At 41.2% G+C, this 12,997-nt stretch overlaps 1 protein-coding gene across 2 annotated transcripts in view; it reads left to right on the top strand.

The window, feature by feature from the left end:
* The window catches only part of LOC138473064 (zinc finger matrin-type protein 4-like), a 1,763,309-nt gene that overhangs the window by 347,405 nt on the left and 1,402,907 nt on the right, over positions 1 to 12,997 (top strand). For both annotated transcript variants that reach the window (XM_069611557.1, XM_069611558.1), the window contains exon 2: positions 642 to 746. In XM_069611557.1, coding sequence (XP_069467658.1) covers positions 642 to 746 — 105 coding nt within the window. The remainder of the gene's footprint in view (positions 1 to 641; positions 747 to 12,997) is intronic.

Raw genomic sequence — 12,997 nt, 5'->3', positions numbered from 1 at the left:
ATATGTGTCCGCCTTGTGGTCAGTCTATACATTTATCTGTAGACATGTGTCCACCTTGTGGTCTGCCTATATCTCTATCTATAGATTTGTGCCTGCCTTACAGTCCGCCTGTCCATCTTCTTGCCTCCTTCCTGTGATAACTCTATGCCTTAGTATCCGATTCCCCAACTTCCCAGCTTTTCAATCATGAATCTCTGTGTGCATGCATGCGAGCCCTTTCATTGGTCAATGTCACAATCAATGTATCCTGTATTTTTTCTCCAGGGTACCTTTCATTTCTCTGTGCTCTTTTGTGAAATACCACAAAAGGGCCTCTCCCCAGAACGGAGTGATGCGGCTGCCCGGTGGACAAGACTGTACTGGTTAATGTGTTTCGTCCTTGATGTTGGGGCCTTGTCAATACGTTGCATTTTGTACTGGTGACCTTTGTCTGTCCTGCAGGTCTCCACTGGGACTGAAGAGGGTATGATTATAACAAAATGCTTTTGTCACTGATATTGCGTGCTGCAACGCTTGCAGTTTCTATAGGAAGTGTTTTCTCACCTCCATAGGCTTCACGCCTGCTGCTCTCTCTGCCTTATCTGTTCACCTCTCTCACAGATAACCTTCCTCTGCCTTTGTTTCCCCACTTATCATTTCAGATGAAATCTGCAGCGGGAGAGGAGGGGGCTTTGTTCACGAACAGCTACTGCAACATCTGCAACGCACAGCTGATCTCGGAATCCCAGAGAGTGGCACACTATGAGGTAGGTGGCTATGTGTGCTCATATATAAATAAATGCAATTTATGCATGCAGAAAATACATGTGTGCATGTGCAAAATTTGTCATAATACAAGGCTATTCCCTACAGAAGCTTTGCACTGGTGTGATAGCATTTTGTCATGGCATTACCACTAGTTCTAAAACTGCCCTACTGCAAAACACATATATGAGCAATCAATTGTTTGCATATTGGCAGTGTTTGCACTTGTGCGAATCCACTATAGCAGCACTAGGGGAATCATTGTCCTGGTGGAAAAGTGCATTGAAAGAAAATGAATTTGAAGCATAGCAATGTTTGCCCCCGTGCAAATCCTGTGCACAATTGCACGTGCACAGGTTCAACGTTTCTGTAATAATGCCGCAGGAGTCTAATGCAACTACTCCCAACCAAGATATGGTAGCAAGCAATGGTATGCTGCATGAAATCTCGGACTGTTCCTGGACATTTCACAGCCTGTCCCCCTTGCCACACGCCACGGGTATAGAAGATTAGATGTCTGTATTTAAATCATTTACAAAAACGTCCTGCTTCTGACACTGTTCTCTCATGCTTCATACTCTCAACTGACTGATTCACCTTCTGAGTACCCACATGGCCACTTTCATAGAGTACTTCACCCTGCAGCTCAATAACACACATTCTTACAGTGATTTCTCATGCACCCTTAAGTGTACTGTTGGATCCACAGATGTACCCTCCAATATCCACTAACTGGCTGCATCAAAATATAAAACTTGGGCAAACCCGTGCAGACACACTTGGAGCTGTTCAGAGTTGAGTACGTTCACACAGTGTGCAGGTCCCTTTTTTGACAAAGGTCGTTTGGTCCCAGTTGGAGAACCAAGCATTGAGGAGTTATTTATTTATTTGTTTGTTTTTAGTTCATAAATTACTTTTACAAATACGTTAAACAATTATATTAACATTTAGACAGTAAAAAACAATTTCAATTTCATTTTAACTTAAAACTCAAACTGAAGCATAATTCACGGATCGTAGAACATTGAGCACAGTGCACCAATACACCAAACGTAAGACATTTAACAATGGGCCTCATTACGAATGTGGCGGTACAGTGACAACGGCACCGGTAGTGCTACTGGCACCGTTGTTACTGTAATGCCACATTACGAGTTCTGCTTGCGGGTGCCGCACTGCACGCCTGGTCAGACCAGGCGTGCAGAGCGGCACCCGCGAGCAGAACTCGTGATTGTACCGGCACCGTTATCAACGGTGCCGGTGCAACCATGCTCCCCACCCCCATTCTGCCCTATGCGACACAATGGGGATCGGGAGCCCGCCCACACTGGCACCCACGAATGGGAAATTACCAGCCCGTTCAACTCGTAATTGGCCGGTTATGGCCCATTTGTGGGTGCCGGTAGCTAGTTCGGCAGTAGCCGTGCCCGTACCGCCGAACTCGTAATGAGGCCCAATGACAGTGACGATAGGACAGTCCCCTTTGGGCAGATACTCAGTTCCAGGCAGAATCACAGAAAAGAACTAGATGTTAACAATGTAACAATACACATTTTTAGACAGTATTAATCAATACTGCACTTGTATGGAGCCACCATTGGCACCTGAGTTACTTTAGTAGTTCACTGATATTTATAGATACACCAGAGGCTAAACCGTGCTATGTGGACTGAATCCGAGTCTGTGTTTAGATAGTAGTTCCAGAACTGATGTGATTTGGTGGAATCGTACCGGCTTTCAAAGTGGCCCAGGGTACACATATATTTTGTACCCATTTTTGCACACTGCGTTAAGACGTGTTTAGGGCTTTCCAGCTAATCAAGATCTGTACAAATATGACACGTTCTCTTCTCCTTTGGGATTTTTGTATGGGTGCTCTGCATCACTCCAAGCATGGAGTGCTGTAGGTTGCTGAAGTCAGGAGGATCCAACCTTCTTATGCTGGCATGGCAACTTATCAAGTTCATTTTATATTACAAAATGCAATTCTGCCCCTAACAAACAGACAAGGAAGGGCTCTCCCAATGCCTTTCCCAAGCTAAAATAAATACAAGAAAAGTTCAGAAATTACCCTTCTATCTGTAGTACAAGCACTGGGGATGTACAAAGTATTAGGTCACATGTGTAACTGTAGCCAGTCTGTGAATATGGAATGTGTGCTCAAATGTGAAGCTACTTCGCCGCACACCCCCACATTTGCATACTTGCACAAATCATCACAAAATGGCAACTGCATGTACACATCAGAAAAATGCACATGCAGGTTTGATTTCGTGAATAAGATCCTGTGCATGTGTGCATTTCTCAGCTTGTTCATGCACAAGTACATGCATTAATGGAACAAGCAAATAAAGACAATGGTGTTGATTTTTTTGTATAGGCAACGCCTAAACATTTTGAGTTTTTAACATTAAACAACCAAGTACATTTCCACAAAATGACTTCTGCTCTGAAGGAGTATGGAGATGAGTAGTGTCCAAAACACCTAATCAGCCCCACGGTACTACTAAACCAGCAGTGATCACAATCATAAAGGTGAAACAGACACTGCCCGACAGGTATACCTACTTGGCCTCTAGTGGTAACGTGGTCTGAGGACAGGTTATACTCAGAGGGTTGTGAGCTGATGCAGTAACAACACAAACAACAATAGTATGGTGGTAACAAAATAAAATAACACGCCCAACCAAGGTTCTAGAAAAGAAGAAACCTTTAAATAAAACTAACAATTTACGCAAATCATTAAAAATACTTAAGACCTACCCCTGTAAAGGAAACACAGAGAATGCAGACTTTGAGAATAAAAGAAGATTGTCTGCCACCTACAAGGGTTTCTTCAGCTCTTTTGAGCAGGATCTTGATTCAAATTAGCAGACAGCAGAGAGGCTTTGGTCCACAGCAGTGCCAACCCCTATGTACCCCTGAGGAGGGTAGGGCGAAGAGTGTTTCTATTCCTTGGAAACTTCTGTCTTTACTTCTCTGACAGAGAACTTTGGAATAGACTGTATCCCCATCAGAGTTCCTGGTGAATCCTTCTTGTCATGAAGTCTGAAGATGGATCAACTGAGTCAGGGCTCTATTATCAAAGCAGAACACTACAGTGGATTTGGGTCAAAACAAGCCAGATGTTAGTGATCCAATACAGGCTGCTGTAAGAAGTGTCCTTTGTGTTCTGATATCATAGACAGAGTGTTTTGTCTTCAGGAAGTAGTGAGATGGCATGATGTTCTGGAAGATCTGGCAGAATCCAAGATGGTGGAACCTCTCTCTTGGCCTAAACCTTTCCTCTGGTCTTATCTAAATCCAATTTCTCATGCCTTCTTACTTCAAATTGATTCCAGCAGCAGCACCCTTCTGTGAGAGTGTCGTTTCAGGACTGTCTTCGAAGCTCCGATTCCTTAATGACCTCTTAGGGAGGGTTCTTGTAACCTGGAGGAAGGTGTCAGACTACCTCAGTGAAGCTATAGGATTAGCTTCCTGGGTAGGGTGCCACATGGTTGTTGTGGAGACTCTCAGGCCAGACAGCCTCTCCATAGCAGCCCTATCTTGAATGAAGCACTGATCATTAACCTGACACTAAAATGACATCAAAACGCTCTGGGTGTAGAATTGGATGATCCCAGTAGCCACCATGTAGTAACCAGGCATGTCTCATATTTATTGCCGTTTAGCATACCACAAGACCAAGTAGGTTACACAATTATTTCTTTTTGAATTTGAGGTGCAGATTATTATTTTTTTTAAACTACTCTCCCTGTTGGATGTTTTGTCCAGCAGCTGTCAGGATGCAGATGTGCCTTTTGAACATGTCACTGTAGGGCAGTTGCTGGAGATGTCATGAAACAGTCACAAGATTGTGGCATGAAGAATTATAAAAGGGGGTTCTCATTAGTAGATTGCCTTTTCAGAAATAGAATTACCTGCATAATTTAATTTCCAAAAATCAAAATAGGTCTGACTATTCTCATGCTCAACAGATGGCATTTCATCATGCACATGCCATATGTGACGTGTTACTATCATCTAGCCAATCATTAGTGCTAGATGGAATTTGACAAAAAAGGCACTATATCTTCTTAGATCTCAAGCTGCATTCTCATTTCTAGTGGCTCCATCAGTAGTGTTCCCATATAGTAAAAAAAAAGAAAAGAGGAAGAGAGTTGTGGTTCGAGATAAAAGTTACAATATGTTGAATTACTAATTTGCATGCTCTCTCGTTAAGATGTGTTTATTCACACATCTTGTTAAAGTGTTAAGTTGATTTATTTTAAAATAAAAAGAAGAATTTAAATTTCACAATTGAATGTGTCTCAAATTTTCATTATTCGTCATCCCTTTGTCCAATTAATCCTTTTATATTTTCCTCATTAAATCCTCTCACATTTTCCTCATTGTAGTCCCCTACATATGTTTCACCATAGGGCTCATCCGAAGGATTCGTTTAAATCAGCTTAGTCTATAGAAAGTGCACGAAGAATGAATATGGTGATGATAAATAGGTATAATGCTGGACAGACTTACGAGTATTTCACCTAGACATTTGGTAAGTGGTAAGTGGTTATTGTTAATGAGATCTATGTAATAATTAATCTTTCCGAATCTCAGTTGCTCAATATTAATTTTCATTTTAATCACATTATACCTATATGCAATTATGTGCAATTATGTGCAAAAAAGTGCATCCTAACTTACAATATTCAATAATATCTGATGGCAAATTACCAATATTATTAAATTGGGCATTTGTTTTAGCTAAACATCCATACATCATCGGATTCTACAAAAGTGAGGAAACCACAGCAACACTCAGAAGGCCAGTGTCATGATCTTCTATGCTTATTAATTAGGTGGATATAGTTTAGTATCTGTAGTCATATGAGACTTCTCTAGATTGTGATCACAATATTCATTTTTCTTGCACTTCCTAAAGACTAAACTGATTTAAACAAATTCTCTCTCAGCCTAATGGTGAAACATGTGTAAAGGATTGAAATGAAGAACATGTACGTGGACTAAGAGGATTTAGTGAGCATTAAAATGAAGAAATGTAACATGATAAAGTTGCTATCATGTAGTAAGTAATTCTATGAAAAGTACACACAATCACACTATTTAAAAGTCTCAGGAATTCACACCATCACCAGTAATATGCCCATGTTTCAGTTTGCCAAGTTAGCACAGAATACCAGATTGCGTTATGGGCATTTGGCACAGCCGGGCAATATTCCAATAAGTCCAGTTAGTACAGTAATGAACGGTTCAATTATGCCTAATTAGTAACCGTTGTTTGCATTTAAGTTCACTTATAGAGTGTAATAACATTACCTTCAGCACAACAAGCATAGATTGCATTATCTTCAGATAGCTCAGTAACGATATATTCCATTTCAAGTTAGAAGAGTATGATATGGGTGCAGTCTGCCTGGCTATCAGAATAGGCTGAGGTTTCAATATGTTCATTTAGAACAGTAAAGCCAGATAACATAGCACACATGATCACAGGGTGGCCAGGTTCTAATATACCAAGTTAACACATCTGTGGAAAAATCCATTCTGCCCAATGACCATAACACCATCAATGATTTTGCAGATAGCACACATTACTCTTGAAGTGATGGCAGGGCACTGAATAAACAGGCCATGCACAAAAATAACTTACATAAGGATAGAAACTAAATAATACAACTACAAAAGGCAGGAAGAAAACTACAATGTTAAATGAAAATACCGATTGGAAAAGCCAACAATGTTGACATTTTGAATATGAAAGCACTGTTTTCATGTGCCCAGGAACTCACACAGATCACCAGCTGGTGACAACATATTGCCAAATAGGTCCATCATTTGCCATGTATTGCCATGATATTCCCAGGCCCCTACCTCATATGGCATATCATTTGGCAGGCATCGATGTCGTTTAGCAGGCATTTCCCTCATATTGTCGGATACTAACACCATTTGCCATTATTGTCATTAAAAGTCACTTACAGCATTGTAATCAGAATGGTCCAGAGTGTTCATGTGCTTCACATTGTGCACTTTTGTTTACTGTAGAATGACTTATTATGATAGGCAGTGCTTACTAGGTTCCGACAGCAAAAACCTCTGAACCTCATAGCATAAATGGAAATCTAAATGTTTGTAGACACCAGAGGACATGGCTTTTTCTGTTAGAAACCACTCTAGTTCTAATTTAATGAGAAGTCTACAATGTTTCTCCTAGTGCCATTATGCCCGCCATACCCCTTTAGAGACCTTTCAGACAACGCAGAATCAAACAAGTACTCAGGTAGGACACAGGTATCGTTTCAAAGAAATCTGTTGATTTTAGGGTAGCAAAGTTACAATAAAGCCAGGCAAAGAGCTCCTTGATGGGCAATTCCCTATGCCAGGGTTGCCGATGACACCTTAGCAACCGAGAGACCAAGAAGGAGTGTGTCCCCATCATAGCGGTACATTTCCCTGCATGCACATACAAAAACAAAAAACCTCTTGATCTATGCCTTGACAGCTGTTTTCTCAGTTCAATTTCTGTTCTGAGCCTGAAGCCCTTTCAATTGATTTGTTTTATTTTAGCACCCTTAAGTTGGCCCATTTTTGCAGGCCAACATTTAGGGACTATGCCAAAAAATGTTATTTAGCTTGAGGAGTGGCCCTATTGTGGGGTTGTAAGTAGTTTTTGGAGTACTGGGAATGTTGGTACCAGATACAGCATAAGTTAAGGCAGAATCAAACACCACTGTCCAGAATATCATCAGAGCTTTAGTCACACTAACACTGACAAAGTGCTATTTCGACTGATGAAGGCTAACCCCTCTTGTGTCCCATCAGGCTCTCTTGCTCCACAGCTAGTCAAGCCTATTGCCCTTTTAGTGGCCTCTCACCAAGCTGAACTCTTCAACATTTCCTTCAACTCTGCTTGCTTTCCCTCTGTTTTCAGAACAGCCACGCTCATCCGTCTCCTAAAAAACAACGGGCTGACCCCAACTACCTGTCTAACATTCGCCCTGTCTCTCTCCTTCAACAATACTCTAAAGTGCTTGAACGGGTTGTGTTCAACCGTCTTATTAATTTCTTAGACATCCACAACCTTGAAGACCCCATACAAGCAGGTTTCTGCTCCTGTCACTCCACGGAAACCGCTCTAATTAACGTGTCCAACTTCATCACCTCTGCTAAGCACTCCAACCTTTCCTCTATCCTAATTCATCTTGGCCTGTCTGCTGTATTTGACACTGTCAATCACTCTGATCTCCATAATGCTCTCTTTATTCATGGGATTCGCGATCTAGCCCTTGCCTGGATTGAATCCGACCCTGCACCTCACCAATTTGCAGTCTCTTGGAGCAACACCACCTATCAACTCACTTCTCTAACTGTTGGTGTCCCACAAGGCTCTGTCTTGGGTCCACTCCTCTTTTTACTCTACAACTCTGCTCTTGGGCCACTGACATCTTCCTTTGGGTTCTCATACCAACTCTTCATGGTTTACACACCAATCTTCTTATCTTTTCCTGACTTCTCCTCGAATCTCTCTATCAACATTTCCATCTGTCTCTCTGCCATTAAATATTGGATGGCTTTGCATTCTCTGATGTTAAATTCTACCAAAGCAGAGGTGCTCTTCTCTGCCGAAAGCTCTCTCTCATCTCTTCCTCTTCCTATTCAGTTCCCACCTGCCACTCGCCCCAACTCTTCTTCAACTAAAAACCTCTGCATCATCTATAGCCCTTCTCACACCTTCTCTATTTTCATCTCCAAAACTGGAAAAGAAGCTGACCTCAACCTTATAAATATTAGGAAAATCAGTCACCTCTTTCCTTTCAACACCACCTCACATCCCTTAACCACTCTTGTCTTATCTATTCTAAACTGGACTACTGTGCCAGCATCCTCTTTTGTTCCCCCAGCTATGCTTTCTGTCCTCTCAACAAGATCATTAACTTCATTACCAGGACTCTCTTTGAACTCCCTCACTTTGCACCTACTTCCTCGTACTGTTACCTGGCTGGATGGCTGATGATGCAAAAAAGGGTCGGGTTACAAATCAATCCACGGTAAGGCACCACTGTATCTATCCTCCTCTATCCAACTCTTCATGCCTTCTCGTAATCTCTCTTCTGCCTCCTCAACTACCCTTATGGCTCCACGTCCTCCCTGTGCTTCCGCTCGCTGCTGCTCTTTTTCTCTTTTTGCTCCACTTGCATGGAATTCTCTTCTCCGGCCATCGGAGAAACAATCCACACAGATTTTTTCAAAAACAGAGTAGAAGCCTACCTCCTCACATCTGAATTACCCTCTTAACCTACCTCTTATCTGCCTGCTAGATAACATTTGTACCTTGCCTCTAACCTGCCTCTGTCCCACACTTCCTTTTACTCCACTCTAGCACTTCACCCATCATGGTCACATCCTAAGCACAGCTGACCGTACTGCCTACCTTCACTTAAAAATGTCCAATGTTCATAGTCCGTAATCTATATATGGCTATATATCGTCCCTGGTGACTGTTCCATTTACTCCCTCCACACCCCAGGCAGAATGGCCCTTAAACTCAGTGCATTGTAAGAAGCTCTCTGCTTCTAGTCAAATCTGATTTCTTATCTATTGTACGTTCTTTTATGATCAAAAGAACATTATTCCTCCTGTTTATAAATAAATGATTACATGAATAAATAAAAGCTTTCTGTAGACAATAGTGCTTTGGCACCAGAGAAATATATCACAATACACTGTTTGTCTTCAAGATAGCCCTGTGTGTTGGGTCCTTGCTACAGAAATGTGTTTTTAAGTGCAAGTCAGTGGTTTGAATCCGATTGGCAATAAATCAGCCATTCACTGACTGGAGCTAAATCATTGAGTACCATTACATTTGGTAGTGATAAGACTTATTATCAGAGTTCTTTTAAAAACGGAAAAGGGCTGAACACATTTTTGTGTGTGAAATAAACACACACTAGCATGTTTTTTTACAATTACTGAAATAACCCACAGAGCACTCTTTCTGTGCGCTAATGCACATTGTAGTACATTTATTAATATCGCTTTAAAATTAACAACCCTAAAAATGTGTATAATGTATCTTTTTTTATTCAAAATGTGGAACATGCATGTATTCTTAGGTATATATTGACTACAACAATAACACATTATATAAAATGTCAATAAAAACATCTTTCAAAATTCAACATCACCTATTATTCAGAAACAAACAGACAGCATTTTACATAACACAGCCTACACAACCTATACAAAATCCAAAACTGTTGTCTTTGCTGTAACGTAGGAAAATCAAGCAACAAGACGGCTAATGCACCTACAGCCAGATTATCACAGCTGTCGGGTGTCTTGACCCACGTTTGAACTATTATGCTACAACATTTGGTGCTGTGGGCTTAGAAAATCCAAGATGGCCGAAAAGCCCACACTTGCGCCAGAATCCAGGAAAACCACACAGTTTTGCGCACACCAAAATGGTCACCTAACCTGCCACCCACCAGTGCGAGCGTGATGGGACAGAAGAGCCATGAGTGAAACGTGGAGCCAAAGGAAAAACAGCAGTGCCTGTTAGCTCAAAAAGCACTTTGAAATCACATTTGTTTCTCTGAAATGCAAGCTAAAAATGCCATTTTAAACATTGCAAGATGTTCAAAAATCTCACTGAACACCAGCAGACATTTGCCAGAATCTAGTCTTGTGTGCATATAAAATCTGGAAAGATGAAGAGCCTAAAGCAATGTTTATAACAAAACTGGCTGAGCTGTGGATGTCAGCAGCTTAAGTGAAATTGGATTTAAAACCACTAAAATCGAAATGTTTAAAATAAATGATTGACCTACTATTGAGTGTCACATAGGTTGCAACTGTTTAAATTTCATAGTTTTGAACTTAGAATCAGCGTTCTAGCTGCATGTGTAAAAATTGTAAGTTTGATTTGAATAAAGAAAAACTGGGAACAAAAGTGACATTTAGCTGAAGCCTGGCTTAAAGAGATTGAATTCTGCCTGACAACTACCCCCGACAGGAGTGGAAACTTGCCCAGCAACTGCATTCCCAGGCCTGTCCTCCCTTCTGCTGCACCACCAAAAGGAGATCACACCTCTCTGATTGAATTAGGGGTGGGGTACCTGGGGCTGCAGGAAACAGAACAATGAGCTTTCCTTGGTTCAGGCAAATGTTAAATTAGGGGGGGGTCGTAAATGGCTTCCTCTTGGAAGAAACTGGGAGGAGCAGTGCTTCTGGGAACCACCTGAGCTGGAGGCAGGGACAGACAGAAATCCCCCCATCTGCTTTGGAACCTAAACCACACCCATCTGGGCCAGAGCATAATTTTAAAAAGATGGATAATTCATAGTACGAAATTGTCAAAATTATATAATACTATAATTTATTCTTGTGATTTTTCTGTGCACATTTTAAGAGGCGTTAGGACTCGGTGGTATGTTCTGGGGGTAGTAGCGGAAAATAAGGTATTACCCCAAATGTCTGTATGTTAAAAATCTGACACTTTATCATCTGATGCCCATACTCCTTGCGCATGTGTGTGTAAATTCTGGAAAGGTTTAGAGGTTGTGTTCTTGATGAAAAGGGCAGCATTCTGTCAGAAGTAGACACGGCATCTTACAAAGACAGGGATCGGATGATTTGGTGCTACAGAAAATATATTAACTGGACATATTATATTAGAAAATTTGTACATAGATAAATATGTATTTGGATCAAAAATAGATTTGTGTGCAAATTGACAAGGGGAGGATCCTCTGATCCTCTGACCCATAAACCTACCTCATCACGATGACACTCCATTTCCTTCCCCCAATCAAGGGAGAGAGGAGAGCTTGGCCAATGATAAGTTGCGAGGGGCAGGCTTAGTTATGCCAACACACACACCCATTTTCTAAAGACATAAAAGGAGCCACTGGGACCCAGGTAGGGACATTCACTTTCCACATCAAACTGATTTCTTGCGAAGCATTTTTCCAGACCAGACAATATCCAGAAGACTCCAGAACCAGAACTTAGAATCCAGACTCCAGAACTTGTAGCAGAAGGGCCTGAACCACCAGCTGAATCCTTTTTCAGCAGGACTCAAAATCTTTTGCAACCTAACTCCACTCTTCAACAGCTGGGCTGTGCTGTTTGATTTTGGCTAGAACCCTGTGCCAGTACCCAGAAAGCAGTGCTATATCCAGAATCCACTTGAACCAGACCAGCAGAACCAGAAATCCAGACCGCTGTGCAGTGCCGAGTGCCAGATCAGACCAGCAGAGCAGAGCTGACCCAGACCGCTGTATTCAGAACCAGTACCAGAGACCGTCCGTGGCGAGTGAAGCCCAAACCTGACCAGACCCTGACGGCCTATTTCAAATTTATAGTGTGAGTACTCAGCCAGAACTGTGCTAGTTTAAAATAATCTAATTCAAACTATTTTAACCTATTTAGAACTGCATCATAGAATTGTGTGTCCATACTGTTGATCCAAAACCAGAGCGCATCTGTCATTCTGAAACTTTCATTTTACTTCTGAAAATCTACCTCCACTAAATCGTCCATATCTTTGGAACCGTATGTGCTAGGAACGAGATTTAACTTTGATTTTAAAGCCAAGAATCTAAGCTTTCCAACAAGCCTAAAACTTTCTACTCCTTATAGTTTTTCCGTGATCGCGATTGACGCACTTGGGAAAAAGTGCCGCGAATTGCAATTGGACTCATTTCTACAACTGTAAAAATATAGCTGCTTTTGCTTGCATTGCTGAAATTGGTTTTCAACCTGATAATCCCTCATGAATCATTGCTAGTGTAGACCTGAACTAATTCAAAGTAGCGGTCACCTACCCTGAATCTCCTATAGGGAATTAAAATCATTTTTAGCATATTTTCACTTCTTTGCAAATCGCATTTAAAATATTTTTGCCTGTGTTTTAAAATCATCCCTTTTGCTCTAAGCTTGTTAGGGGAGAAGTGAATTTGTATTGCATTTGATTATATTCCTGAAAATTGTGTTCTCTCCTTTCATCTCTTTATACTGCATCGGGGGGGGAGTGAATTGCCACAAGGGGAAAGGTGATTATATTCTCTCTTGTTGAAACCATATCAGTTTATTTCTGTGCTGCATTCTTTACATCATTGTTTTTCCCTTGAAACAATAAAAGCATTCTCAGCTACCTTATCCTTTCTATACCAACTCCTAAGTGATTACAAATGTATGCTAGTGTAATATTATCCATTGTTGATCACTGTCATATTCATAA

The sequence above is a fragment of the Ambystoma mexicanum genome, chromosome 8 (genome assembly GCF_040938575.1).
Source record: "Ambystoma mexicanum isolate Mex_15411 chromosome 8, UKY_AmexF1_1, whole genome shotgun sequence".
Lineage (NCBI taxonomy): Eukaryota > Metazoa > Chordata > Amphibia > Caudata > Ambystomatidae > Ambystoma > Ambystoma mexicanum.
The sequence above is the reverse complement of the archived record's forward strand: the minus strand, read 5'-3'. Positions and strand labels throughout refer to the sequence as shown.